The 26,866-nt window shown below is 52.1% G+C and overlaps 2 protein-coding genes across 7 annotated transcripts in view; one reads left to right on the top strand and one right to left on the bottom strand.

Annotated features, from left to right (window-relative positions):
- WIPI1 (WD repeat domain, phosphoinositide interacting 1) overlaps window positions 1-16,524 on the top strand; it is a 31,278-nt gene extending 14,754 nt beyond the window's left edge. For 2 of the 3 annotated variants that reach the window (XM_086687844.1, XM_086687845.1), the window contains 10 exons: window positions 6,500-6,597; window positions 7,211-7,303; window positions 8,002-8,072; window positions 8,893-9,000; window positions 10,257-10,421; window positions 11,170-11,277; window positions 12,433-12,551; window positions 13,008-13,108; window positions 13,477-13,592; window positions 16,003-16,524. In XM_086687844.1, the coding sequence (XP_086543970.1) occupies window positions 6,500-6,597; window positions 7,211-7,303; window positions 8,002-8,072; window positions 8,893-9,000; window positions 10,257-10,421; window positions 11,170-11,277; window positions 12,433-12,551; window positions 13,008-13,108; window positions 13,477-13,592; window position 16,003 (980 nt within the window). In that variant the 3' untranslated portion in view covers window positions 16,004-16,524. The remainder of the gene's footprint in view (window positions 1-6,499; window positions 6,598-7,210; window positions 7,304-8,001; window positions 8,073-8,892; window positions 9,001-10,256; window positions 10,422-11,169; window positions 11,278-12,432; window positions 12,552-13,007; window positions 13,109-13,476; window positions 13,593-16,002) is intronic. The other variant, XM_025927616.2, reaches the window with a different exon arrangement.
- ARSG (arylsulfatase G) overlaps window positions 16,437-26,866 on the bottom strand; it is a 109,820-nt gene continuing 99,390 nt past the window's right edge. For 2 of the 4 annotated variants that reach the window (XM_086687840.1, XM_086687841.1), the window contains 3 exons: window positions 25,547-25,667; window positions 20,770-20,860; window positions 16,437-17,434 (listed from right to left, as the gene is read on the bottom strand). In XM_086687840.1, coding sequence (XP_086543966.1) covers window positions 17,160-17,434; window positions 20,770-20,860; window positions 25,547-25,667 — 487 coding nt within the window. In that variant the 3' untranslated portion in view covers window positions 16,437-17,159. The other 2 variants (XM_086687842.1, XM_086687843.1) reach the window with 2 other exon arrangements.

Genomic DNA, 26,866 nt, shown 5'->3' with positions numbered 1-26,866 from the left:
GTGGGGGGGGGTGGGGTGGACCTGAACTTGACCTTGACAGATTGGGGGCAGAGACCACCCAGGCGGCCTGGGTTCTCCATTTCTCTGGAAAGGCCGGGGGGGGGGGGGGGGGGGGGGGGGGGGTCGTCGCACAGCCAGCACCCTCGCCAGTGGAGGGACCTGTGTGTTAGCAGCGGTCAGGTTCACGTGCTTCTGTGGGGACATGCTTGGCCTGCCTGCAGGACTGGCCCCACTCCTCCCAGGAAAAGCACTTTCTCCCGATCTACTCTTAATGTTTAGCAAATGTAGCTGTTTTCCTTAGCTCAGAAAAGCCCTTGGTTGCCTCACTTTTTGCAGTTTAAACAGGGAGGAAAGAAGGTTGGAAAGGGTGGGCCTTTTGTGTTTTCTGTTAGAGAGAACGGGTGTTATTTGTAAAGGAATAATTTTATCTCGAGAAAAGTTAGAAACAGTGGGAGGTGTTTTTTCTGTCCCAGATAAACGTTATGAATGGATTCAAGGGCAGAGTTAGCATTTCCTTCTGAAAGACCACGCATGGGGTGGGTCGAAAGACCAAAATATGTCTTATGACACTTTTGATGTTCTTTGGAGAGATAGCCCAAGACTTTTTTTCAAATGCTGAAATTTATAATTAGCATCTCAACTTCCACCGAGCCCCCTTTGTGCTCCAGTAAAAGGGGGATGATAACATTTACTCCGCAGAGTCATTCTGGGGAAGATTAACTGAGGGCAGGGAGTGAGCGAGAGCAAAGGCACGGAGGGCTCTCTGGGTCAGGTGGGCTCACTCACTAGCCCAGCCCCTGCCCGGAGGGTAGCCTGACACGGTCAAAGTTGCACTCGCAGTGACGTGCCCGGTTTCTTGCTCAAGAACAGTCAGCAGACTCTGAGCTGTCCAACCCAGGAATATAAAGTATTCAGTGACCGGGAGTCTCCTTGCTTCTCATTCCCTCATTTATTTATTTTCTAAATGAAAATATAAGACAGGAACTCCGGCTCTTGGTTTGATAACTCCTTATTGGGTACACAAAGGAGACAGAGTCCCCCGTCCAATTGGCCGGAGCACACAGATTCTGAGTGTATTGAAAACTAGTGAACGCCAAATAAGTGACATACACAGAACTCTACCCTTGCTTCTACTCAGTATCCAGTGCAGCTGTAAATTTCCTTCCTTTTGTCTGTGTTCGTGTTGTGGCCATTCCTGTTGTGTCAAAGATTGCAGGCTGTTTCCTTTAAAGAGTTTGGCCAGTCGGGGCTCAGAGTTAATTTCCTGCTAGCACAGCAGTCTGTGCTGAGCAGTGAGGGTGGAGATCTCCATCCAGATCCTGCCAACTGCAGATCTTAACGACCTTCCACGAGTACTGAGGGAGCAGTCTATACCACACAGCAGTGCGTGTAACAGAACAAAGTAGCGGTTTATACCCCAGCGAGTGCGCTTTCTGAGAAGGGTAATACGGATGGGGTAGATGGCTCTCCGTTTGCAGTCACCCAGAACATTTGCAAACACAGAGATTTCTTTCTATTTTTGAGAACTGGAAAACATATGCTGAGACAGTCATCAACCCAGAGGGAACCGCACTGTATAAATCACTGTTAACTTGCACTATAAATACCCAGGTGAGGATGATTTAGAATCCTAGGACTTCCTTCCAATTCCAGCCGAGGACCCTGTTGGTCCTTGCACTGATAACAGGCACTTCTTTTCCAGCCGCAGAAGAATCACAGCCCAACAATTTCAGGGAAGTTACAGCTGCCAGTGATTTATGAGAATGTGTATCCATTCTAAAATAAATCCAAAAGCCACACCAACACCTAATTCCTATATAGAAAAAAGACTAGGAGAAAATATGCTCAAATATGGAGAACAGTGCAAAGCCTCTGAGTTTTAGAATAATGAGTGATTTTTTTTTCTTGCTTTCTATTTTCTGGACTTTGCAAATATTTTTACACTATGACTTTTCTGTTATAAAATGTTATCAGAGACAAAGCTTATTTCCTTCCTCAAGAGGGCTTTATGTGACATCTGTGATGGAAACAGAAGACGGGTAGAAAAGTAATATCTAAGCCTGAAGCAAACTCTTAATGCTCTCCCTGGGGGGCTTCAGAAGAAATTAAAATGCATTCTTATAGCTGGTTGGATTTGGCTGAGAACTGGACCATAGGAAACTGAAGGAACTCACAGTAAGCATTTCTGGGGACCTTCATTAAGTCCACAAAGGTTGGTGTGCAGGGTCCCTTGGCTAAATTGAAGTGAGCCCAGAGATGTGAGCCCAGAGGCGAAGCTCTCAGATGAGTGGTTATGTGTCAGAATATGCCCGTCCCTGGCATCATCCTTTCCCTGTTAGAATCTAGGGTCACTCCACTCTCTATTAGACAGTACAGGAAGTTCGATGTCAGCTGAAGAAGTTGAAGCCTTTCCTCCTTTCTGGGATGTTTGCATTTTAATAACAACAACAACAAAAAACTCTGAAGTTCACCTCACACTGTCAGAATGGCTTTTGTCAAAAAGACAGAGATACAAAGTGCTGGCAGGGTGTGGAGAAAAGAGAACCCTCGTGCACCGCTGGGGGGAATGCAAACTGGTGTAGCCACCATGGAAAGTAGTACAGAGGCTCCTTAAAAAATTGAAAATAGAACTACCTTATGACCCAGAAATTCCACTTCTGGATATTTATGTGAAAAAAAAAGAAAGAAAGAAAGAAAGAAAGAAAGAAAGAAAGAAAGAAAGAAAGAAAGAAAGAAAGAAAGAAAACATTAACCCAAAAAAGATCACCTATAGACCCGTGTTCATTGCAGCATTATTTACAATAGCCAAGATGTGGAAACAACCATGTCCATTGGGTGAATGGATAGAGAAAATGTGTGTGTGTGTGTGTGTGTGTGTGAGAGAGAGAGAGAGAGAGACAGAGAGAGAGAATATTTGCACATATATATGTATATATACATACCTATATATATGCATATATGCATATATATATATATATATATATATATGCGCAATGGAATGTTATTCAGGCATTTAAAAAGAACTGTTGCCATTTGGGACAAAATGGATGGGCCGTGAGGGCATTATGGGGAGTGAGAGCTGGAGGCGGGTGAAATGGACAGGGGGGTGAAAAGGTACGAAGTCGCAGCTGTCAAGTAAATAAGTCACGGGGACGTCACGTACAGCATGGTGGCCGCATCGCTGAAAGTTGGTAAAAGATCTTTAAAGTTGTCATCGCGAGAAAAACACTTTCGTAACTGTGTGCAGTAGCAGCTGTTAACAAGACTGAGCACAGTGATCCTTTGACGATGCAGGACAAATAACAGACCATTATGTGTTGCATCTAAAACTAACATAACCTCATCTGTGTCAATTGCACGTCAATTAAATTAACAAAAAACAAGACACCGAAACACGAAAGGGCAACTGAAAGTATCTGTCCAAGCTCTCTGCCCAAATACCTCCCATTCTCCCTGCCACAAAGATGGGCCTTGATATCTTCAGGGAGAGGGTGTCAGTAAATGAAGACCTCGCGTCTCAGAATGTCAAAGCTGGGAAGATCGCTGTAGCCCCTTCAGGTCGCGAAACATGAGCAGGTGGCCTCCAAAGCCCTCCGATGACTCAGCCGGGGCCATACAGTAGATGGCAGGCCTGAGTCTTGACTGCCCGTCCTCAGCCTAGCCCTGCCAAACGGATATTCTTAAAACACTGGCCTTTTTTTTTTCTTAGCAGCGAGGTTGAGCCCTAATTCACATGCCGTGTGATCCACCCACTTTAAACGGTGCACCATTCGATAGCTTTTAGAATAACCTTTACCACAATTTGAGAACATTTTTCCTCACCCCAGAAAGAAACCCCATACCTTTTAAGCCATCACCCCCTGGATCTCCAGCCCAGATAACCCTAATCTACTTCATGTCTGTCTAGATTTATCTATTCTGGCTGTTACACGTAAGTGGAATCGTAATACAAAATGTGGTCTTTTGTGACCTGCTTTCACTTACATATTAGAGCATGTATTCATTCTATTGTCTAATAGTATTCCATCATAAGGGTACTATTTACCGCTATTCATTAGCTGATAGACATTTACATTGTTTCCACTTTTTTTTTTTTTTTTTTGAGGGGAGAGAGAGAGAGAGAGAGAGAGCAGGAGCAGGGGAGGGGCTGAGGAAGAGGGAGAGAATCTTAAGCAGGCTCTGTGCTCAGCACAGAGCCCCACACGGGGCTCCATCTCACAACTGTGAGATCATGACCTGAGCCCAAATCGAGTCAGATGCTTAACTGACTGAGCCACCCAGGCGCCCCCGTTTCCACTCTTTGACTCTTACGATGTTGCTACGAACCTTTGTATACAGGTTTTTATGTGGCTGTACGTTTTCGTTTCTCCTGGGTACATACCTAGGAGTAGAATTGGGGGCTTATAGGTTACCTCTATGTTTAACCTTTTTAAGGACTGCCAGACTGTTTTCCAAAGCCATGCCTATCTTAACCTTCCCAGCAGCAGTGTAGGCGGGTTCCAATTATCTGCCTTTTTGATTATAGCCATCCTAGTGGGTGTGAGGTGATATCTCATCATGGTTTTGATTAACACTGCCTTTATATATATATATATATACACACATATGTATGTATACATACATATATATATATATATATATACACACAATTTATTGTCAAGTTGGCTAACATACTGTGTCTACAGTGTGCTCTTGGTTTTGGGGGTAGATTCCCATGATTCTTCGCTTACATACAACACCCAGTGCTCATCCCAACAAGTGCCCTCCTCAGTGCCCATCACCCATTTCCCCCTCCCCCCTCCCCCCCTCAACACTGCTTTTTTTTTTTTAAACATTGTGCTCAGAAACGTCCAGCGCGTACCCACCACATTTGTAAGATCTTAACTCTTTGGTGGGGTCCTCAAGCCCTTCCCCTGTTGCCACATCCAGTCTCTCAACCATCTCTTCTGCTGAGCAGCCCTGTGGGAACCCACCGCGCAGGCCGCCCCAACCTCCCAATGCGCTTCCCTCCCTTTTCACGAGTTTCACAAGATCACAGTGCCTTCTGCCTGCTAGCTGCTCTCGGAGTTGCACTTGCGTGGCAAAGAGCCCGGAGGAGATGGGGCATTGTCGCCCGGGCAGAACTGGGGAGACACGAGAGTCCCTTCCTAAGGGTGGGGCTGAGAGTGATCGTGTACAGGCAGGGGTTGCAGGGTGCCGGGGCACACAGGTAAGGGCTCTGGGCCCCGTCACTTTCCTCCCACGGTTCTGTATGTCGAGGGCTAAGGGCACAGCCCTGGCTATGTCCTCAACAAAGCCAGAGAGCAGGAGGGAGGACCTGGGTTTCGCTTCTCAACGATGGATTTTTTTTTTCCTCTGCTTTTCCCCCCAGCAGATTAGGTTGGGTACATTTTAGCCTAAAGTTTTTATTATGTAATTAACCCATTTAATATGCCGACTTGTCACAAAGATGTTGCAGTTTGTATTTAAAAAGATGTCTCTCTTGCCTAATCGCGAAGAGCTTATGCTGCTAATGCTTTTGGTTCTAACAATTCTTTGAATTCACTTCTGTCAACATACACTTCTACTATTAATCCAGACCATTGTTGTGAAAATCCTTTACTTAAACGCTTTTCGGATTTAACCCCCCTTGAGTCTCCTTATAAACAAAAATAACTTAGGTCGGCTCAATGGTGTCATTGGCTGTTTACCCTTCCAGAATACTGTCAGGGCATCTTCAATCCAAAATGTCCGCTTTCAGGGCACTTGGGTGACTCGGTCAGCCGGTTGGGTGTCTGGCTCTTGATTTCAGCTCAGGTCATGGTCTTGTGGTTCGTGGGGTCGAGCCCCAAGTTTGGCTCCCCACGGACAAGGCCGAGCCTGCTTGGAATTCTCTCTCTCCCTCTCTCTTTGCCCCTCCCCCACTCGCACTCTTGCCCTCTCTCTCTTTCTCTCAAAATAAACATTTAAAAGAAAGGCCCTCCTCCCTCAGATGAGCTTCCACCTCTGGGGGCCCCCATCTCTCTTCTGAAGGCAGGACGTTTGGCTTAGATAGGGGGCAGTTTCTAAATGGGTCCTTCCCCCCACCCTCCGCCTCCTGTTCTGCATCTTGACGTGACTGGCCAGCTGCAGGTAATCGCCTGCAGGAAGGCTACGACATGCTGCCTTTTCATAGCAGGAAGATTTATTTCCGTGAAGAGTAACTTCTCTTACAGCCTTGGCGGGTAACGCAAGAGAAGTGGATGTGGTTTCAGAGCCCGGGGGAGTAAAATGGCAAGAAGAGCATTTTCAGTATTCTGAGTTCGTATTGCTCCTCTGGGGAGAAGACACGGCTGGTCATGAGGTCATGAGGTCTTCCCCTGCGAACTTCAAGGGCGTAAATTAGAAGGTTTAGAAGAACCAACTCAAAAGTCAACATCGCCTAGGCTATTCCTCCCCTCGCCAGTAGGTGGCACTGGAGTCGCGCGGTTTTCAGATGCCCTTTCCAGGCAGGGTTTCATCCGCGGTTCATTCTTTGCAGGTCTCTGTGCCCTCTCTATCAACCATTCCAATTCTTACGTGGCCTATCCTGGAAGCCTGACCACAGGCGAGATTGTGCTTTACGACGGACACTCCCTGGTGAGCTGGCAGGGGCGAGGTGTGGAGGGAGAAGCCATCCTGGGTTTGGGGGGGGGGGGGTGGGGTCTGTCCTGGCCACGGAGGTGAGGTGTGGAGGACAAGGCAGTAATATCGCCCTCGCTGCCATCAGTCAGTGTGACCGTGAGGCAGCACGCCTGGCCCGGTGAGACATCCACGGTGTGGCGGAAACTGCTCGCCAGCTGGCGGCCCACTGTCAGACTGAAGGTGTCCCGCTGTGCCATGTCACAGCCGGTGACAGTGTGCAGATGTTTCACATGCCCTGTCCCCTGCTCTCCGAGGCTTCACGGAGCAGGGCGCGATGGCTGCGGGAAGTCACCCACCGCTGCGTGCGAGGACAGCCACGGCTGCATCGCCCGCGTGGGGCATGCGGCTGGCTGTCCGTCATCCCGAGGGCGGGACAAGGGGTAGAGACGGAAGGGCTCTGGAGGCGGAATCTAGATACACTCGGAAAGGATGAACGGCTTCTCTGGAAATGGCCGGTGGGAAGGGAGAGACAGGGCGCCCAGCAAATGAGGGAGGGTGTTTGGGAAGAAAAGAGAGAGGAGAGGGATCTTCCCCAGCACCGATATCCATTTTCCCTTGTTACCAACAGAAAACGGTCTGCACGATTGCTGCCCACGAGGGGACGCTGGCCGCCATCACCTTCAATGCCTCGGGCTCCAAACTAGCGAGCGCATCTGAGAAAGTGAGTTCACTCCCTGCACCTCGTGTTCAGGGGGCTCTCAGGTCAGGGCTCCACTGGATGGCTCCCTCAGGGCCAAAGATCTGAAGAGAGGAGACTGGGGACAAGGACTGACTGGTCTCTGGACCCACTCAGAATCCATATCCGAGGGGAGTCTCTGACCCACGCACGCTGCGTAGACTGATACGTTTATTAATTCAACAGACCAAAGACCTGTGCTAGGCAGGATACGAGATATGTGGCACAGAAACTGGTGATCTTATTGAGAAACGTGTGTGCGCGTTCTCCCTAGATGCAGACAGATTCCGCATTTCATAAGCAGTGTCAACAAAATGTTGTGCTGTTCAGAAGAAATTGATCTCTTCTGACTGGAATGGTCAGGGAAGGTGATCAAGTTGAATTTCAAATGCCACGAAGCACAAGTGGTTTTTGACAGGTACAGGCAATGTTCTAGGAAGCCCGAGCATTTCGAGCAAACACACACAGGGCCTTGGGGTGCAGGGTGGGGAGGGAAAAGGGACCCAAACGTGCCAAGAATTGCTTCTCTGGCAACGTACAAACAAAACCCCCCTATGCTCAACACTTTGTGCCTCCCCCTTAGAGACAGGTGTTCCACACCAATAAAACAAGCTCCCCTCTGAAGGGACGTCTCTGTCCGAGGCCATCAATGGTACGAAATGTCCACCTGCTTGCTTTCTCAGGGCACCGTCATCCGGGTGTTCTCTGTACCCGACGGGCGAAAGCTCTACGAGTTTCGGAGAGGAATGAAAAGGTCTGTGTTCACCGTGAAGCCCGTGTTACGGGACCCACCGGAGTCCCGCCCGCAGCGCAGGGCTGGCGGCCCGCCGGGGCAAGTGCGGAGGGTGGCTCTGTGCCCCCCTCTCCCCCGGAGGAGATATAACTGTACTTCCTCGGGTAACTGCCTTCGATGCCGTGCGGGGTGCTTCGTGCACCCGACAGCATGGCTGCTGGGTTTGCTCATTTGTTTGTTTGCTTGTTTATTCTGAGATGTGGGAGGGGCAGAGAAAGAGGGAGAGAGAGAATCCCAAGCAGGCTCCACGTTCTCAGCACAGGGCCCGACTCAGGGCTCCACCCTGTGATCCCTGAGATCATGACCTGAGCCGAAATCAAGAGTCAGACGCTTAATCGACAGAGCCACCCAGGCGCCCCCTCGGCTGCCGCTTTCACACAGGATTTCAGCCGTCAGAGCCCTGTTCCCAGGTGTGCGAGGGCAGCTTGCAAAGGAGAAATGAGAGGGCGAGCAAATCACCATCCAAAAGCAGCTTGTAAAGTGAATGGGCCGGGATCCTATTGGCTGCAGCGTTTGCAGCCCGATTGGTGCCCGAACAGCCCGAAAACTAACGAGATGCCAGAAAGGGGCGGTGCCTTGTTTCTTCCCGAGACAGGGACCCTTTACCAGTCCTCCCAACGCTAATTTCTAAGTGTGCGTGATGCAATGTCAAGGAGACCTTAGAACACCCAGACTCTCCGAGATGCATTCGGTTCTCTTACCAAGCTGGTTTTTGAGCTATAAAGCGATCACCCTCATGCTCCTGGCTCAGTAGTCTGTCTGTACGTCGCTGTGTTCCCAGGTACGTGACAATCAGCTCCCTAGTTTTTAGTATGGACTCGCAGTTCCTCTGCGCCTCAAGCAACACCGAGACCGTGCACATCTTCAAGCTGGAGCACCTCACCAACAGGTGAGTAACTGCCAGACGCACAACACTCGTCAGGCTGGAGGAGCCAGGCCCTGACTCGCCTGTGCCACCGCTGTCCGCACGAGCGACTCCTTATGAGTGCCACGCGCTCGGCTTTACTTGTCCTCACGGGAGTGGTGAGTGTCTGCCGGGAGAACCTCGGTAGTGGAACGCACGGGAGCGCAGACCCCGGGGCCGCCCTCCCGAGGTCACACCCCGCCTCTGCCCCTTCACGCGCTCCGAGACCCCGGCAGGTGATTTCCGCTTTCTGTGCTTTCGTACAAAATACTCAGCGGTGCGTCTCGGGCTTGTTGCGAGCGTTCGGCGGGTTCCTCGACCTGAAGCGTGTGGTGTAGCGCCTGGCACACAACGGGCACCAATAAGTATTCGGCATCAGCTATCGAAACACTAACAGACGAACCACTGCCATCGCGCCCATTTTCAGTGCCTGTGACTGTCCCCAGCTGGGTGGTAACAGAGTGAGAAATAAACCCCCGTGCTTCTGAGCTCCAGCCCGCGCTCCCCACCAAGCTCCGGGCCTGTAGACAAGGGGCCTCTCGGCAGGTGCTCCCAGGAGCACGCGGCCAGCCCGGTCCCTGAGGCGCTGCCCGGTGCGCCGAGCACGGAGGCGGCTGTGTGCCCCCACCCGTTGTCACCTCCCGGCGACCGGTGCCCGCCCCCTCCGTCTGGCGGCCGCGCTGGGATGGCGTTGGAGGACTGCAGGGGGTGCACCGGGTCCCCTCGAGTTCTCCCTACCGCCGCGGCTCACCAGGGACCAGGGTGGCTTCAGGGCTGTAATCACACAGCGCCCGGGGCCTCCTGCCCGGAGGTTTGCTTCCCACTCAGTCTGGCCGGGGAGGCCCTGCCGCTGAGATCGCGGCGTCCTTCCGTGGGCCCGAGCCAGGCTGGAGCTTAGTTTTCCGAGTCCACACGGCGATCTCATCTCGTGCCCTCGCCTGGCCCCCTTTATAGGAGTCTGGAGACCAGACGAACCATCACCTGCAACCTTTTTAATGTAGGGAAGCGGTCGCACGGGGAAGCTCTTAACAGCTTCGCAGTGGTCCTTCCGAAGGACAAACGAGTACTCGATGCCCTTTCAGAATTGCCAGAATAGCATGTCCCGAGCCGTTCCAGGTGGGCAGAACATTATGCTAAGGGCACAGTTCCTTCCCGCTGCGGTGAGCGCCGCTCACAGCACAGGGCTGTGCCGAGCGTTGGCCCGGTGCCCACCTCCCTCCTCCTGTGCCTTGTCCCTGCAGCCGACCCGAGGAGCCCTCCACCTGGACTGGTTACATGGGAAAGATGTTCATGGCCGCTTCCAACTACCTCCCCGCCCAGGTGTCCGACATGATGAACCAGGACAGGGCCTTTGCCACCGGGCGCTTGCACTTCTCTGGGCAGAGGAACATCTGCACCCTCTCCACGTACGTATGGCGCCACCCGCTGTCACAGGCACCACCTTCTACGGCTCGGTTTGCCCAAAGCGCACAGATCCCCGAACACGCGCCAGGAGAAAAAGAAGGAAGGAGGCCCCGAAGAAGGGCCGTGGCCGTCAGCCGCCGCCCTCTCTGGTCGTCACGCGTGTTCTTGGGGGGGCGGCCGCGAGCCGGCGTGGGAAATGGAACCTTGTGGTTCTGCCGACGCTGTCTCGAAAACGGGTCCCGCTCGTCTAAGTAACTCTGTAAAAAGACTCCGGCTCCGTAGGTTCCGACGCCTGTGGGGTCGACAGATGTTTTGTCCAAGGGGTTTGAAGGAGTTTAAGGAAGGCGAACATTTTTTAAAAGTTCATAAAACGAGCCAGCCGATTTTGTCCTTTGTCCTTTCCGTCACGGTTAAAGGCAGAAACACGCATAAGCCAGAGGCCATGTCCCACTCGGGTCCGCTGATTTCCTCGGTGGCACCTTTTCAGAGTAATAGCAGACGCACACGTCGTTTGTCTCGTCCACACAGTTGTCTTCCAAGATGAGAAATAATCCTCGAGGTGGATCACTAGGTCATAATGCCAAGAAATAGCCAGAAACCCAGGATCTGGGGCCAGTGGGCCGGGTAAAGGGTTCCTGAAGGCAGGAGAAGGACCCTGGGGCCACGGGGTGGGGGAGGCTGTGTCATTTGAAGCCAACCCGGTTACCTGCCTCTGTTGAGGTCACAACACGTATTTTACTTGGCTCTTAGGATCCAGAAACTGCCAAGACTCCTGGTCGCGTCTTCCGATGGACACCTTTACATCTACAATTTGGACCCTCAGGACGGAGGAGAATGTGTCTTAATCAAGACCCACAGGTGAAGAGGCTAGTTTTCAGAAAGCCTCTTTAAGAGCTGGTTGTGTAAAGCCGTCACGTGGCCAAGAACGACAAGCTTCGGTGCCCTGCTTGTCTGTCGTCCTGGCTGGTGTTCTCGGTGGCCCACTTCTAGTGGGCACCCACTCCTCGCTGGGCTCCACGTCAGGCACCCCCGCCACGCTGTAGGCTTCTGGAAGAGTTGCTGAGATGCGTAATGTGCACTTGAAGAAGCAGAATGACTTCATACGGCCCTTTCCTCCTCATACGTTCCCTCGTACATACTGGGAGCTCCAAAATGTGGGCCAAAGGGAATTGAAAAGTTCTCCTGACATCTGTGACCTCTTGACAAGGTGACCTCTTCCTGCTGTGACAGGACCCCACGAGCTGCCACCGCCCCCTCCCCTTGGCCCGCGGAGCCCCCCTTTGTGAGCGAGTCTTAGCGTCCTGGCCAGAGTGTACCAGAAAGAGCAAAGGGCCAATCTTCATTCAGTCAGTACAAGAGAAAGGGGTCGTTGTGAAGTTGCATGATTGACCCCAGCAGTTCGAGGTTGCTGTTTAGGTCATGTGACCTAGTAGTGTACTCATCAGTCCTTTTTCTTTTTTTTTTTTTTAATTTTTTTTTCAACGTTTTTTATTTATTTTTGGGACAGAGAGAGACAGAGCATGAACGGGGGAGGGGCAGAGAGAGAGGGAGACACAGAATCGGAAACAGACTCCAGGCTCTGAGCCATCAGCCCAGAGCCCGACGCGGGGCTCGAACTCACAGACCGCGAGATCGTGACCTGGCTGAAGTCGGACGCTTAACCGACTGCGCCACCCAGGCGCCCCTCTTTTTTAAGTTTATTTATTTTGAGAGAGAGAGGGCGAGTACATGAGCCGGGGAGGAGCAGAGAGAAAGGGACAGAGAAGCCCAAGCAGGCTCCACGCTGTCAGCACAGAGCCCGATGTGGGGCTCAGACCCATGAGCCGTGAGATCATGCGAAACCAAGAGTCAGACGCCTACCCGACTGAGCCCCCCAGGCTCCCCCAATAGGTCCATACTTTAAACTCAAGGGGGCAAGCCTGAGCTTCCTAGTACTTTTCCTTCTGGAAGTTTCCTGCACATGTGATGAGCCCTTTTTTCTTTTCTCCCCCTCCCCTTAATTGCTGCCATTAGCTTGCTTAGCTCAGGAACAACAGAAGAAAACAAAGAAAATGACCTCAGACCTCCATTACCTCAGTCTTATGCAGCGACCGTGGCCAGACCAAGCACGTCTTCTGCCTCTACCGTGCCAGGTGAGTGGCCGTGGGGGCCTGGCTGGGGGCGTCGTGGGGGCCTGTTTCTGACGGCAGCTCTTCTGTCTTCATGGTCACCTGTGAACAGAGCACTCTTCCCAAACCACTTCTTTCCCCCCAGGTGCGGCCCTGAGAATAGCCTTTAAACCCAGGTCCCTAAACCTGGCAGGCACGGCCCAAAATGGCTGTCTCCCTCACACGTAGAGTCGAGGCTTCGCCTCTTTGAGAATTGCAAACAGGTGGAAAGTTGGAGGGGCCCGGGGTGGAAGGGTGGGCGAGGTCAGCCCATCCGGGGGCTTCGAGACCCTAAGCGGTGGGGATTCTGACTCACCGGAAGCAGTCTCTCCATTCGAAAGGCAAAGGTGGCCTCCATGGTTTCCCTGGAGGTCCTGTCCCGGGGTCAGAGCGTCACAACAGGCCAGGGGGCTTCCCTCATGTCTCACTCTTGCTTTCCAGGTTATTCTGAGGACGGCGGGGCCCTCCGAGGAGAGGTTATTCCTGAACATGAGTTTGCGACGGGACCAGTATGCCTTGACGACGAGAATGAATTTCCCCCTGTGAGCAGTAGGAATCCCTAAAAGAGCGGCCCAGTCTGTGTGCTGGGAGGGAAACCTTCCCCTCGCGCACGAGGCGAGGTCACTTTCCCGGTGGTCTAGTCCTGTAACAGCTAACCTCCTCCCTCCCGTTGAGAAAGCCACAGACGGCGTGCCGTGCCGTGTGCTTCAGACCCTGTAGACTGGCCACCAGGTGTCGAGCTGAACACAGCAGCATTAGAATAACACCGGATACTAATGGGGGGGGGGAGGGGGTCTCGGCGGCCTCACTACGTCCGGAGGCCTGGAACCCTTAACTTGGCTTCGTTAGCACTATCTCTGCTGCTCGCAAGGCAGGAATTCACGCCTGCATCAACTCCTGTTTTCCTGAGGCTCCTAAGGATGTTCTTGTGGAATCCTGCCACCTTTTTGCTAACGACGATGCTCTAGCGGGGCTGGGCTGCCGCTCTCTGCAAGCCAGCCGGACCCTCACCCTCCTCCGGCTCTGGTGAGGCGGACCCCAGGCTGCCAGCAGCCGTGCGGAGGGTGGGAGCCCCCGGGGGAGAGCTCCCCTGCGTTTCCCTGCACCCTGCTTCAGCTGTTCCGGTAGCGAGAGCCCTCAGGGCTGGCTGGGTGCAGAGCTTGGCTTTTTCTAGCGTCCCTGTCCGGAGCGAGAGGATTCTCTCCCTGGGTGGCCGCCAGGGTCTTAGCTTCTGAGGCCTCAAGCTTCCGTTGAGAGCAACGCACGGAGCGGGCTTGTGAGCTGCGGTTAGCGAATGGCACAGAGGGCGAACCTGAACTCCTTTAGAGATGGGAGCGGTGCGCGGGCCAGGACTTAAGAGAGTCAACTCTGTGACCCCCGCTGGGGCCAGAGAGCAGCAGCCACTTGGGCTTTGCCTCAGAGCCCGTTAGGTCTTAGTATAGAATGTTTGCTCCTGATCCTTTCGTGTCCGTGGAAGTTCCATCTGCAAAAGGATGGGGTGCAAGTCTAGCTTCTTTCTTATATAAACCTTGGGACAATCTGATGAGCCCAGTCAGCTTAAAAAAAAAAAGACTGTTTTGGGTCCCTCTTTGCATCATTAGAGGGCTGGCTTTGTGCTTTCCCATAAAGGCTTTACAGATTGTAGCTTGAAGTCTACGTTCCGGGCTTTGAATCGGCAGATTGCCAAACACAATGCCAACAAGTAGTTTAGATGTTAAGCGTGGAGAGCGGTGGTTCTTAAAAATACCAATTCTAAGGATAGAAACAACTGTTGGCTTGCTGCCTCCTGATAAGCCAGTGGTTTGCCTTTGGGTTCTCATGCCCGAACTAGCCATAAAGGGAGTTCTTCTGCCGCGCCCCCCCCCCCAAAGCTGGTGGTCATTTCCCTGCAGCTGTATCTTCTAGGAACCAGAATAGATCAGATGCCCTAGGGATAGATGTGTCCCACGTGTCCAGGTTTGGAGCATTCCCTCATTAGGTTCCATTTCAGTGGTTTTGGTGAAAGTCTGTGACTGCTAGAAAAGATTATTAGATTATTAATTAGTAATCAAAGTGAACCCTACAAGCTCTTGTACTTTACAGAATTGGGGTACTGCAGATCTTGGCATGAAGGAGATGGGCCCCTGCCAAAGAAAGCCTGCATAAGATAATAGGTACACTGTGCAGATCATTTGCCTCGAGCTTTAAAAAAAAAAAAAAAATAGAGATGCTTAAAAACGAGTGCTAGAACCTATCAAGAGGCCTGTTCACCTAAACACTGCCAGGAAGCTGGCTATGAGCCGGCTGTCCCGTCTCCTCTTAAGGATCAGATGAGTGAAACCTGGTTTAAATTGCATCCGGGATTTTTATTTATACTCGAGGAAGGCTTCCTGCCAGCGAGACCACTGATCACTGAATGAGGCCCCTGTTAGACCCTAGAGCTGGTGGTAGGGGTCAAGAAGCCCATCAGACCCCAGGCCTGCCCTCCAGCCTAGAGGCAGACGGGGAGGAGAGGGCCATGCTTCCGCGAGCTCCTGACATCGTAGCAGACGGCCTTCTCCACCTCACCGCACCGCACGGGGACCAGGGGCGTGAGTGCCACTGGGATGTCCTCTTGACACGGACCACCTCACGCCCTCATTGGCAACGATGTCCAACTGGAGAGGAGATCCTGGGCGACTCCCCTCTCTGCCTTTATTCTGTATCTTGTCCAGAATTCACATCTCTACCCACGTCCCTTAAAAACTTCCAGGATTGAGAAAGGATCTTGGAGTCTCCGTTTGGTTAAAATCACTTCTCTTTCAGTTAACTAAGAACATGGGCTTGCCCAGATAATCTCGTGCGGCCCTCCCTGGGCCTTTGCCTTCGGAACACAGGTCATCTCGAGTGGGTCTTTTTTGTTTTCTAAGTATACTCGCACTTCCCTGGATATGATCGCTCTTATCTCCTTGGGACTTACTTTGCTCCATAAACAATGAAAGGAAAGAGAATTGATCGTTTCTGGTCCCTTAGAAAGACGCTGTGTTCAGGAAGATAAGCAGCTTTTGTCCCAGCAATACACCAACCTTTACAAGTCTGCATATTTTCCGACACTAGTCTGCTCTTGTGAGCAAGAGTAAGCAAATTGGGACCAAGGGTATTTACTGACTTTAGTAGTGACTTAACAGTCTGTGTTTACAAGTAAGATGAGCCTTTTAAAAAAACATGCAATACCCATATAAACACACACACACGTATTTTAGACGTAGTCAGTTTTTTTTGAAACCGTGCCATACTCGTCTATACCGAAGTAAGATGGGTGGATTTTCTGTGGCCGTGAGTGAGGGTCAGTCTGTGGATCTGCAGCGCCCAGCCTCCCCCTGCTGACCCCTCGTGGGCACAGATCTGTTGATAACCCAGCCTGCCTACCAGTCTCTTCCCGGAAAGAGTTAAGGCCGTTCTGTTTTGATTTTGGTAGATTATCTTGTGCCGTGGAAGTCAGAAGGGCAAAACGAAGCAGTCATGATGAGAAGCGCACCTCAGAAAGCAGGACACCCCCTGTCAGGTGGTTGTGGAGAAAACAAGGAAGGTGGAAGAATGGAGTACAATTGTGTGCGCAGAAAGGGGGGCAGGAATCCCAGGTGCCGCCTGCTTAAGCCACGGGACGCGGTCCACTGCTCACCAAACTCTCCTCCGCCCTGGTTGCCAGCAGGCGTGGGAGAGACTATATGAAATATGTTACAGCCATCGCGTCGATGCTCACTAACCACGTTGGTCTATAGCCGGAACTTTATATGAACAAGGGCATCCTTTTTAAATGTATGCCATGTAAAAATGTACGTATAGGAAAACCTCTTTGAATTGTATTTCTTGTATATGACATAGAGAGAGACTGCTTTTAGCCAGGCAAAGTATTTTTGCAGTGATTGGAATGAATCATTTATTACCTTGGAGTCCCATTTAGGACACTTATAATAAAATCATGGCAATGTGTTTTTGAGGTTTTAGACGTTCATTTCTTCCTGGTTTTAGGAGGCAGAAGGAATGCTTACAATCTTTAAAATACCATCATTTGATCTTTAAGGGGGAGCGAGAGGAGACAGGGAGTGCCACGGATGTATCCGTGGGCTCGCCTGCTCTGAGACCCGGAAACGTCTAGCTTTGTCTAGTCTGCACCTGTGCTACTCTGGGCATTTCCCCCAGGAGCTGCCCGGAAATGGAGCGTCTCGGGCAACTACTGAGTCAGAATCTGCACTCTCGAGGGATCCCAGGTGACACGTATGCGTATTAAAGATGGAAAAGTGCTGCCCTAGATCCCAGCTGGCATGAATCTATGCTAAAACGACCAGCAAAACTGGGTGCATAGAAAGGAAAGGAAACTAAAATGCATCCAGTGCCTGTTCCGCGTCACGTGATGTGGCAGTCATTTGCATACAGTGCCTCCTTGGTCCTCAGAATGAGCTCGAAAGCTGTGGGTTCAGTGACGGCCCACGGCCCACGTTCCGAAGCTGGGGCCTGAACCCGGCCTGACTCCAAAGCCTGTGTGCCTTTCCCTAGCGCTCGCTCGGCTCGGCACAGCCGTCCCCACCCCCCTCCCAAGGCGGCATGCAGGGAGGACAGTGGGGGGGAAATGGGTCAGGTGGTGTGACAGCGGCAGGCCTTTCGGTGGGGATCACAGCAGGGGGTCACCGAAGGATCCCGAGTGTAATCCGCCCTGGACGTCTTGTCACCAGCAATGTCCACCAGCACCTCCGCCAGGACCTGTCTGACCTTGGGCAAGACGCGCCCGTACTCAGCACTACCTTCTTCTAGAGGCTGGGCTTCCGCAACATCCTCTTCCAGGTTAAAAATGAGGGGAGGCTCATGAAGCCGCGGGGGCCCGACCTTCCCGTCACAGGCTTTGGCTCCGCCTAGAGAGAGGGTGACAGCAAACACCCCATCAAACCCAGCTTTGGCCCCGTGCTGGAAAGAGGAGAAGGTGATGGATTATAAATCGAGGCAAACAGAGCAGGACTCGTATGTTCGAATGACTGTTCTCTCCGTCAAAGAAAGCGCCTTGGGGTTCCGGCTGCTCATCCCAGGGATGCTCCTGCCTTCCAGAATGATCTGGAACTTCTCCCGGACTTGCCTTCAGGGCCCGCACAGCAGCCAATCGAGTATCTCCCGTCTCCACCCTTGGCTAGTAAATTCGGTTTTTTCTTTTTTTCTTTTTTTTTTTTTCCTCAAAAATTCATTTCTGGAATACCAGAGATACTCAGTTTGTGGACTGGGCGGGAAGGCAAGGTGAGTAATTTCACTTTGGGTTGTAGCTGAGACTCTTGTTGAAACCAGAATCTGGCTGTTGAAGCAGCCTCAGGGGAGCAGGAACAAAAATGGAGAGCCGCATCCTTAGCTGTCACGACTCAGGTTCTTTTCCTTTTCCATACAAAAAGTAGTTCAGGCATCTGATAGAAATCAATGTAATGCAACTGAGTCACCAGAAGGAGTCAAGGCAAAGGACGGCCATCAGAAATACAGGAACTCCCGGGGTGCCGGGGTTGGTCAGTCAGTCGGTTAAGCGTCTGACTTCGCTCAGGTCATGATCTCACAGTTCGTGAGTTCGAGCCTGGCGTCGGGCTCTGTGCTGACAGCTCAGAGCCTGGAACCGGCTTCACATTCTGTGTCACCCCGTCTCTTGGCCCCTCCCCTGCTCATACTCTCTCTCTCTCTCATACACAAAAATAGTTAAAAATATCTTTTTTAAGAAATATAGGAATTCCTGAACACCTACTTTGCCCCCGAGCTTCTTAGCAGCCAAACCAGAAGGTGGAAACTTATCAATTGCTCCTTCTCACTGAGGTGTGAGAGAAATTTCTCCAGTGGCTCCTCTTACGGGGAGAGAAGAATGGGCAAGTCGCACAGCCCTTCATTAATGGTTTTCCTCTCGTGGTTGACATTTGGGTCGGTCAGTGGAAAGCTGAGAATCACTGTCTTTGCCTAGAATTTGGCTCTTCTTCATTGCCAGTCAAGGGCATGGGACATGAGGTTTGCAGTCAGTCAAGCAAGGGTTTGGATGGACTCCTTATAAAAATTAAAGATTTCCACTTCACAGAATAATGAAATAGCTTGCATAGGACCCCACGTGGGTAACAATTACAAATTCTAGGCAACAAATTCAGGGGAAAAAACCCCAACAATTGAAGGCACCAGAAAATCACGGAGGCAGGCAGAAACAAAATAATTTGATCATTGAAAGGCAGAGGTCACCATGGGTTGGGTCTGTGTTCAAGAGTTTCATTCTCCTGGGGACACTGCCCAGTCTGTGCAGTCCGGGCCCAAGAAGACTATCCTCTCTTTGGCTTGGGGCATCGGGGGAATATCAAGGTATCAGAGCTCAGGACTCTCACAACGGAAGAAAATCGATGGGTGAAATCCGGGAAGGAGGGAGCCAGAAGGGGGGGGACGCCTCAAAATCTGTGAAGAAACCTCCTCCAAATCTTTCTCTAATCTAATGTAGTAGATAGAGGTCAATATAGCTCGTTTATCCAAAAGCAGCTTTAAGTAACCAGGATGCAGACTTTCCAAAGAGGAAGGGAAGGGAGGGATCAGAACATGTCACACTCTCCACCCCCGGCCCCCAGCTGTTGAGATGTCTGTCGTCCTCATCCTCGTGCTAACTCTCCCGGGACTTTGGTGACTCCTCAGAAGAGGCCTCCCCTGGGCATCCTAATTCTTGTCTGATTGTGATGGTTTTAAACGGTCCGATTACTTCATAGTAACATTTAGGATGCCAGCACTGTGGTCCCAAGGGCTTTTTTGGCAAGGTCTTGACTTCTGAAATTAACTCAGCCTGGAGAAGCCATACCTCTGAGATAATGTAATGTAAGGACTGTAATCTAGAAATTTTCCACCCGAAAGCATAACAAATATCTGACTGGTTTGCATTTTAGGTTTTGGAGAATCAAAAGAGTCTTTGTGGCATTTTTAATATCCCTCAAGTTCTGAACTCAAAGAACCTGTGTTTTTATGGCACATTTTCTCCAGGATCACGTATTTATACTCGGGGAAAATAATTTCTGTTCTTTATTATATAATGCTTTGGAACACTCTCACATTAAATAACTGAATCAAATTGAAATCCACACCAGGTCCCGGGTCTGGTTTTGTTTTGTTTATGTTTTTGTTTGTTCGTTTTTCATTCACTCGGAGAAAAATTTTAGGGTTCCTGCGGGACACGAGACACTGTGCTCAGCACTTAAAGACAACAAAAATAAAAGATCTTACAAAGCTCTGGGTTCAGAGAGCTCAAAACTAGTAAGGGAGGGGCGCCTGGGTGGCTCAGTCAGTTAAGTGGCCGACTTCGGCTCAGGTTATGATCTCACGGTTCTTGAGTTCGAGCCCCGAGTCAGGCTCTGCGCTGACAGCTCGGAGCCCGGAGCCTGCTTCGGATTCTGTGTCTCCCTCTCTCTCTGCCCCTGCCCCACTCGTGCTCTGTCTCTGTCTCTCAAAACTGAATAAACGTTAAAAAAAAAATTAAAAAAAAAAAACTAGTAGGAAAAATAAAACATGTACCCCAATGGATGGCATATAGGGCAGAACGTGATCATCACCAGAGTTTCTCCAGATCATACCCAGCTGAGAAGATGAGAGGGAGTTTTATGACCGAGGTACTAGGATTTGATGTGAGGCCCTAAACGCTGAAAGAGATCTTGATAGAAGGCCAAGGAAGAAGGTGGTTGCTCTTGGAGAACCAACACCAGAAAAGTCGAGCGACCCGGTATGGAAGGAGCCTGAATTCTGTTCGCAGCCAGAAGCCCCTGGGAAGATTTTGAGAACCATCCTGACCCAGCATCACATTTCTAAAATATACATTTAAGACCGTCACCGAGCGAATCAAGAAGCAGAGAGACTTCTGTCGGTTTGCTAACTAGACCTCTAGAGTCTATTCTCTGAAACAGTCTATTGTCTAGTAAATTACACCTTAAAATATCTCCAAGCTTCCATTTAACATTCCGCCAAACTGGCATTTAAAGCCTAACAGTGGAGTGAGAGTCCTTCTTGTGAGTGTGCGGACTAGCTCTGAGCTTGCTAGAAATTCAGGCACAGAGTACAAAGACCTTGTTTTCGTATTTGTGGGTGCAGAGGGCCTGTCCTGGGGTGGTGGGGGGAGGGGGGGAGGGGGGAGCTGAGGGCTCCCTGAGGGAGGGCAGCCCACACTCATTCCTGGAGGCCTGAGGGTGGATCCAGGTGGGTGCCCCTGACTCACCGGTGACGTAGAAGGCCTTGTGTTGTTCCAGGCGGACGGTCTGAAGGGCTCCATACTCTCCAGCCGCCCCACTGTTGGGGTGAAACAGCACCTGAGAGAGAGCAGCAGAGAGAGCTTCCTAACCCGTCAACCATGCCCCCCATGCTTCCTGGAAGGCATTCCTTTCTCTGTCACGGTGGCCGGTCCATCCCACCCACCACGGCCCCAAACACTGACAGACACAGGCCTGTAGTCCACGCCGGCCAATGCTTGGGGGGGGGGGGGGGGGCAGGGGGAGAAGGGCAGGAAATAGCTCCTTGGCAAGTTAATTAATCAGAATGGGCTGCAACTCTGGTCAGACTCCTAGGCCCCCGGTACCAGCTGCAGAATTCGCAGGGTCCGGTGCAAAATGAAAGAGAGAAACCTCGTTCGAAATCGAACAATTTCAAGGCAGCACAGTACGTGTTCTCTAAACCAGGCGCAGGACCATCCTAGGGCGGGGCCGCAGGTGGCTGTGTCCCACCCTTCAGGTTCAAGACGGGGCCTGGGAATCTGCACGGCTTACAGACAGTCCCAGGGATTCTGACGCGGGTGCTCCTTGGAAACACGGCTTCTTGGCATCCAGTTAATGTTCTAACTCTCCCTCAAGCAAGGATGGCATGTCCTTGAGAGGACAGCTAGGCGTGATTTCTGCAGAACTGGGCACAGCCTAACCTCCGAACACAGATGTCCTCACTCCCTGACTCAATCCTGCCCTCCTCAGACTGAGGAAATTCCCCGTCATCCGGCCATCGATGAAAGAATCGCCCTACAGAATGGAAACACCGAATTCAGGCGTGCCAAGGGCAGGATTCGGTAGAAAATAAACAACCAGTGTCCTTGGTGGGTTGGTGGGTTGGTGCTGGATGCGTGAGACCGCCCTGGTATGAATCATGACCAATATATATCACTGCAAAGACGCTTATGTGATTCAAAGTTTCCATGGGGCTATTAAAAAAAAAAGAGCGAGAAACATCTGTTGGAGCAGTAAACAGCTGTCCCCCCAAGTTTTTCCGGGCTCTCAGAGGATGCCACCGAGGGCGGGGTCCCTCCCGCACCTGCAGCTTCCGTGCTGGGCTCTCGTGACAGTCCCTGCAAGGTCTCCAGCCAGCATGATGACAGCAGGCTCCTTCCAAACAGGAAAAGAAGTCGTAACTCAAAACTCACTCCTCTGCCCGCCCAGCAGGAAGCCAAGCCTCTCACTGCGGGAGGCCACTGGGTTTCCTTCTGGCGGAGGCGGAAAGTGGGGGGACTTGGAAAACCTACCGTCCGCCCATCAAGGAGGTCCTCAGACCTCCAGAAGATGGGAGTCGCGGTCCGCTGGTTCAAATCGTTGACAGTATTTGGGTCTCGGTGACAGACACTCCAGAAGGGTGGGCTGCTACATCCAGGATATTTGTGCAGCGTTACCAGAGGCAACTTCCAAAATCCAAGAGGAAGAGGAAGCAAAACTTCCGGATGGCTCCCTCTCAGAAACAGGAGGGCGTGGGTTTTGTTGTGCAGACTGGCCACGGCGTTGTTTACACCCACATAGGAAGAGGGTTGGCAAACTGATACATGAATCACAGCCTAAGACAGGTCCTCTCCAGGGTGGGTCCCCACTTCAAAGATAACTTTTATCTTCTGCAGACATGTTGCACCCTCTTGGTTGCCTTTCTTACCTGTTTGCTTTGTTTCATTCTGTTTTGTTGTTTGAAGCAGGTGAGCGGCTCCCTTAGGCCCCAGAGGCTGGTGCTTATGTGGTAACGCCCCCCCCCCCACACACACACAAAAGGAAGGCTCCCCAATCCCATCAGGTGGGGCTGCAAAGCCTGCTCCAAAAGGGGGCAGCCACTCCGGATGGGGATGGCGTCTTTCACCACTAGGGGCCTCCCTAAGAGAAGTGATCAGACAGACGGAGCTCCAGAGACAAGCCCCTGCTCAGGTCTCCCCGGTGTATGGCCTCCAGGGAGGTGCCATGCATTTTCTGACCCACAGCAGCCCCAGACCAGTCTGCACTGGCAGGTGAAGAGCCATTAAAGACGCCTTCCTCTTTGTGGGCAATTTTTGGCCTCGGCGGTTGGCAACCCGGGGCGGAGGTACGACTTGACCGGTGGTAACGTGACGAACTCCAGCTTCCACCAGGGAGTCAGGCAAGCACGAAGCAGGATCTCTGAGGCGCCCTCCCCCGCCCTGCGGTTGCCCTCCGTGCCCAGACCCGGGCCCATCAAGATGAGAAGCAGAAGGCTCAGCAGAATGCAAGAGCGGGCAGCCTGGCCACCTCCGTTGCTCATTTTCAACACCACCCCACGTCCCGCCCGTCCTCGAAGCGGGTAGTGAAAAGACTGCACAGTAGGAAAACTGCAGACCCATTACTTGCCCTTAAACCTGTCCGCACGGGGCCTGGGGGGGGTGCGGGGAGGGGGGGTGCCAAGGAGCTACGCCTTAGCCTTAGGTGGCTTCAGCTCTTTACCCGGGCGGTTACTTCATTTGCAAAATAGGGAAGGACCGAATGGCTGAGCTGTATTTGCATATTGTTTTGAGATGAGCATCTGAGGAGTTACTCTGAGCTTCTTGAAACTGGAATGGTTTTCTAAACTAAGCCATGTTAGAATCCTTGCACGCCCAGAACACACCTGAGTGTGAACACAACCAAATTGTGTTTAGTAAAAATTACACGCGGTGGCGCCTGGGTGGCTCCGTCAGTTAAGCCTCTGACTCCGGCTCAGGTCATGATCTCACGGGTCCTGGGTCCGAGCCCCGCGTCGGGCTCTGTGCTGACAGCTCGGAGCCTGGAGCCTGCTTCGGATTCTGTGACTCCCTCTCTCTCTGCCCCTCCCTGACTTGTGCTATCTCTCTCTTTCTCTCTCTCTCAATGATAAATAAACGTTAAGAAAACATTGTTTTAATAGAAAATAATAAAAGTTTAAAAAAAAAAATCGCACGCGGGGACCTGTATGTGAGCGTATACACATATGTATGTGCGTGTATGTCTCTATCATCACTCACTCTACCTCCCGGCCTCCGACCTCCCCTCTGTTCAGCAAATTCTGGACGCTTTACTCTAGTCTTTTCAGCAGGTGAGCAGAAAAGACCAATTCAGGGCCAACAATTATCTGGGTTGCCCTCAAACTCCAAACAATCTTATCTGCAGCATCTGCACGGCTCTGCAGGGAATCCAGAGCTCTGGGAGGCTGGGTATAGCCTGCAGGTGCCAGCATCCCAGGGCCTTTGCTCTTGAAGATGCTATCAGCAGCTTCCTGCAAGCAGTAAGTGGTGGCTGTTTCCTTCTGGGCCCTGCGGTGTGGTCAGGGAGCAAGCCAGCCCCCACTGCAGCCGCCTTACCACACATCATCTGTCCCCACGAAAACCCCAACCAGTGTTGGGGCCGCCTCTACTCCCCTTGCCGGGCCCAACCCTGTCGGACACGAGGCCAGTAACTGTTAGGCCCTGAGCATGACTCTGCAGAAGAAAGAGCTGCAACTAGAGAGAGGGACCGCTCTCCCCTCTGAGAGCGGAAGTGAGCGCGAAGGTTCTGGCTTCCACAGGCAGGAGCGGCCGCGTCAAGGAGCCCGGAGTCCTTGAAGCACTTCCTGGTGACCCCAATGATTCTATTAGTAGCCGTGGTGATAAACACTCAGGAGCACCTCTCCACTGACGTCTTCGATAACCCCCCGGGGTCACACACTGCGAACGTCCAGTCCGGAGGCGGAAACCATCTTCCTGCTCTTTGCAGCTCCCCCAGCGGTGGGGCTCAGCCTGGAAGCCTGGGCAGCTCTAGAAGGTTGGGTGTCCCGGGAGAAGCAGTACTTGCTCAGAGGGCATTTCAGGCAGCGTCAGACAACCCCTAGAAACTGCAGGAACGCTCTCGGAAGCACGGATGGCCCCCTCGGGGCTCCGTGGCGAGGGCCGCGTCACAAACCACCGGCCACATCCGAGCAGCGCATTTGAGTCACTTCCATGTGAACCTCGGGTGAAGACACAAATAGACCCTTTGATGTGTGGGTCCCTAACTCAGAAGCCATGTGCTCACCGGGCCTCACAGAGGTGCTTGGGGTTCCCTCCTCCCACTTCCTCTTCCTTTTGGTGAAAGGAAAACACACGGAAATGACATGGAAAGGCCGTCGGGGCCGGCACTTCCTGGCTGTCACTGCCGACGAATGCCTCAGTGCACATGGAGAGGGGACCCTGGGGTGCTGGGGAGCAGAACTCCAAAGCTGGAGCAGGGGCTGTAGGGCCACAGGCCGGGCCTTCCAGGAGCCAGGGGGAATGTTCATTCATTTCTTCGTCAAATGCACATTTACTGCCGGCTGGGTGCTGGCCCAGTTAGGTGCACTGAGAATTCTGGGGGAGATCCCTGCCTTCGGGAAGTTCCATTCTAGTCGGGGAGTCCCACAATACCCAAGTCACTCTGGCTAGTCAGCCACCCCGTCCAACAAAAATGTGCCAGGGGCCTACGATGTGTCAGACACATCATTGCGGAAAAAAATCGTATGTTACGGGCAAGAAGCACCTCTATACACACCCACTCTAAGCCAGACTGTCCAATGTAAGTCTGGATTGACAAGCTGGATTGATCACAGGGGAAGAGGGGGAGAGGGGTGGAAAGAGAGCTTTGTCTCAAAGGATTAATCCGTCAGGGTTCTTAAACTAGATCGGGAGGGGCCGCTGGCATGCATGTTCCCAGGAGGGTTCTCTTCGCACAAAGGTGGCCCCGGATGAGAAGCAGCAGCCCAAGCCCCTGTAGAGCCAGTGAGGGGCGCACACCTCCTCCACTTACCCGGTGCCCAGTCTGCGACCAGCCAAAAAGCACGGAAGAGGCATCCAAGCCGTCAAAGTGCCGGTCTTGGGGCAGGCTGGCCCCCGCCAGGGCCACCACAGTGGGGAAGATGTCCAGCACACTGCAGGAAGAACAAGACGGCGTTGGCCCCAGCTACTCCCAGACTCTCTCCCTGGCCCATGCTGTGGTCAAGGCCCACCCAAACCAGCCCAGACTGAGCACCAACATCCTCCCATATGGTCCGCCTCCTCTGCCTGCTGGTCCTTCCTTCGGGTCCCACCTGGATTTCTGCTCCTACAAAAGGCAGAATGGCACTGTGGTTTAGCACCCAGGCTCTGTGGCCAAGTGTTACCAGGTCTCAAATCCCAGAGTTATACCTACCTGTCTTCTCAATGCCTCCATTTTCCATTCTCTAAAATGGGCATGATCCTAATAGTGCCCACCTCACAGGGTATCACGTGGATGAAACACATAGATGAGACATGTAGAAGATGATGGTATTTGTGTCATCGTTATTCACAAGGGCTACCCTATGGATCTAAGAACCAAGAGGCTCTACCTGTCACCAGCGAGGCCACAGCCACTGGCTGAGAGGGAACCACGTGTAACAGGCATCTGCTAGAGAATGTTCACGTCATTATTCCTGCTCTGGGTCTCTGTGTCACAAACATTCAGTCTTTGTTTAAAATGCCATGGTGGGGCACCTGGGTGGCTCAGTCAGTTGAGCATCCGACTCTGGCTCATGTCATGATCTCGTGGTTCGTGGGTTCGAGCCCCATGTTGGGCTCTGTGCTGACAGCTCAGAGCCTGGAGCCTGCTTTGGATTCTGTGCGTCTCTCTCTCTCTCTCTGCCCCTACCCTGCTTGTACTCTGTCTCTGTCTGTCTCTCTCTCTCAAAAGTAACTAAACATTAAAAAAAATAAATAAATAAGGGGGACCTGGGTGGCTCAGTCAGTTGAGCATCTGACTCTGGCTCAGCTCATGATCTCATGGTTTGTGGGTTCAAGCCCCGTGTCGGGTTCTGTGCTGACAGCTCAGAGCCTAGAGCCTGCGTCGGATTCTGTGTCTCCCGCTCTCTCTGCCCCTCCTATGCTCACGTTCTGTCTCTCTCTCTCTCTCAAAAATAACTAAACATTAAAAAAAAATTAAGGGGCGCTTAGGTGGCTCAGTCGGTTGACGGTCCGACTTCGGTTCGGGTCATGATCTCACGGTTTATAGGTTCAAGCCCCTCAAGGCGCTCTGTGCTGACAGCTCACAGCCTGAGGCTGTTTCTCCCTCTCTCTGCCCCTTCCCTGCTCACACTCTGTCTCTCTCTTTCTC

The sequence above is a fragment of the Puma concolor genome, chromosome E1, assembly GCF_028749965.1.
Source record: "Puma concolor isolate L17-30 chromosome E1, mPumCon1.1.hap2, whole genome shotgun sequence".
Classification (NCBI taxonomy): Eukaryota; Metazoa; Chordata; class Mammalia; order Carnivora; family Felidae; genus Puma; species Puma concolor.
This window is presented reverse-complemented; position numbering and strand designations above follow the sequence as displayed.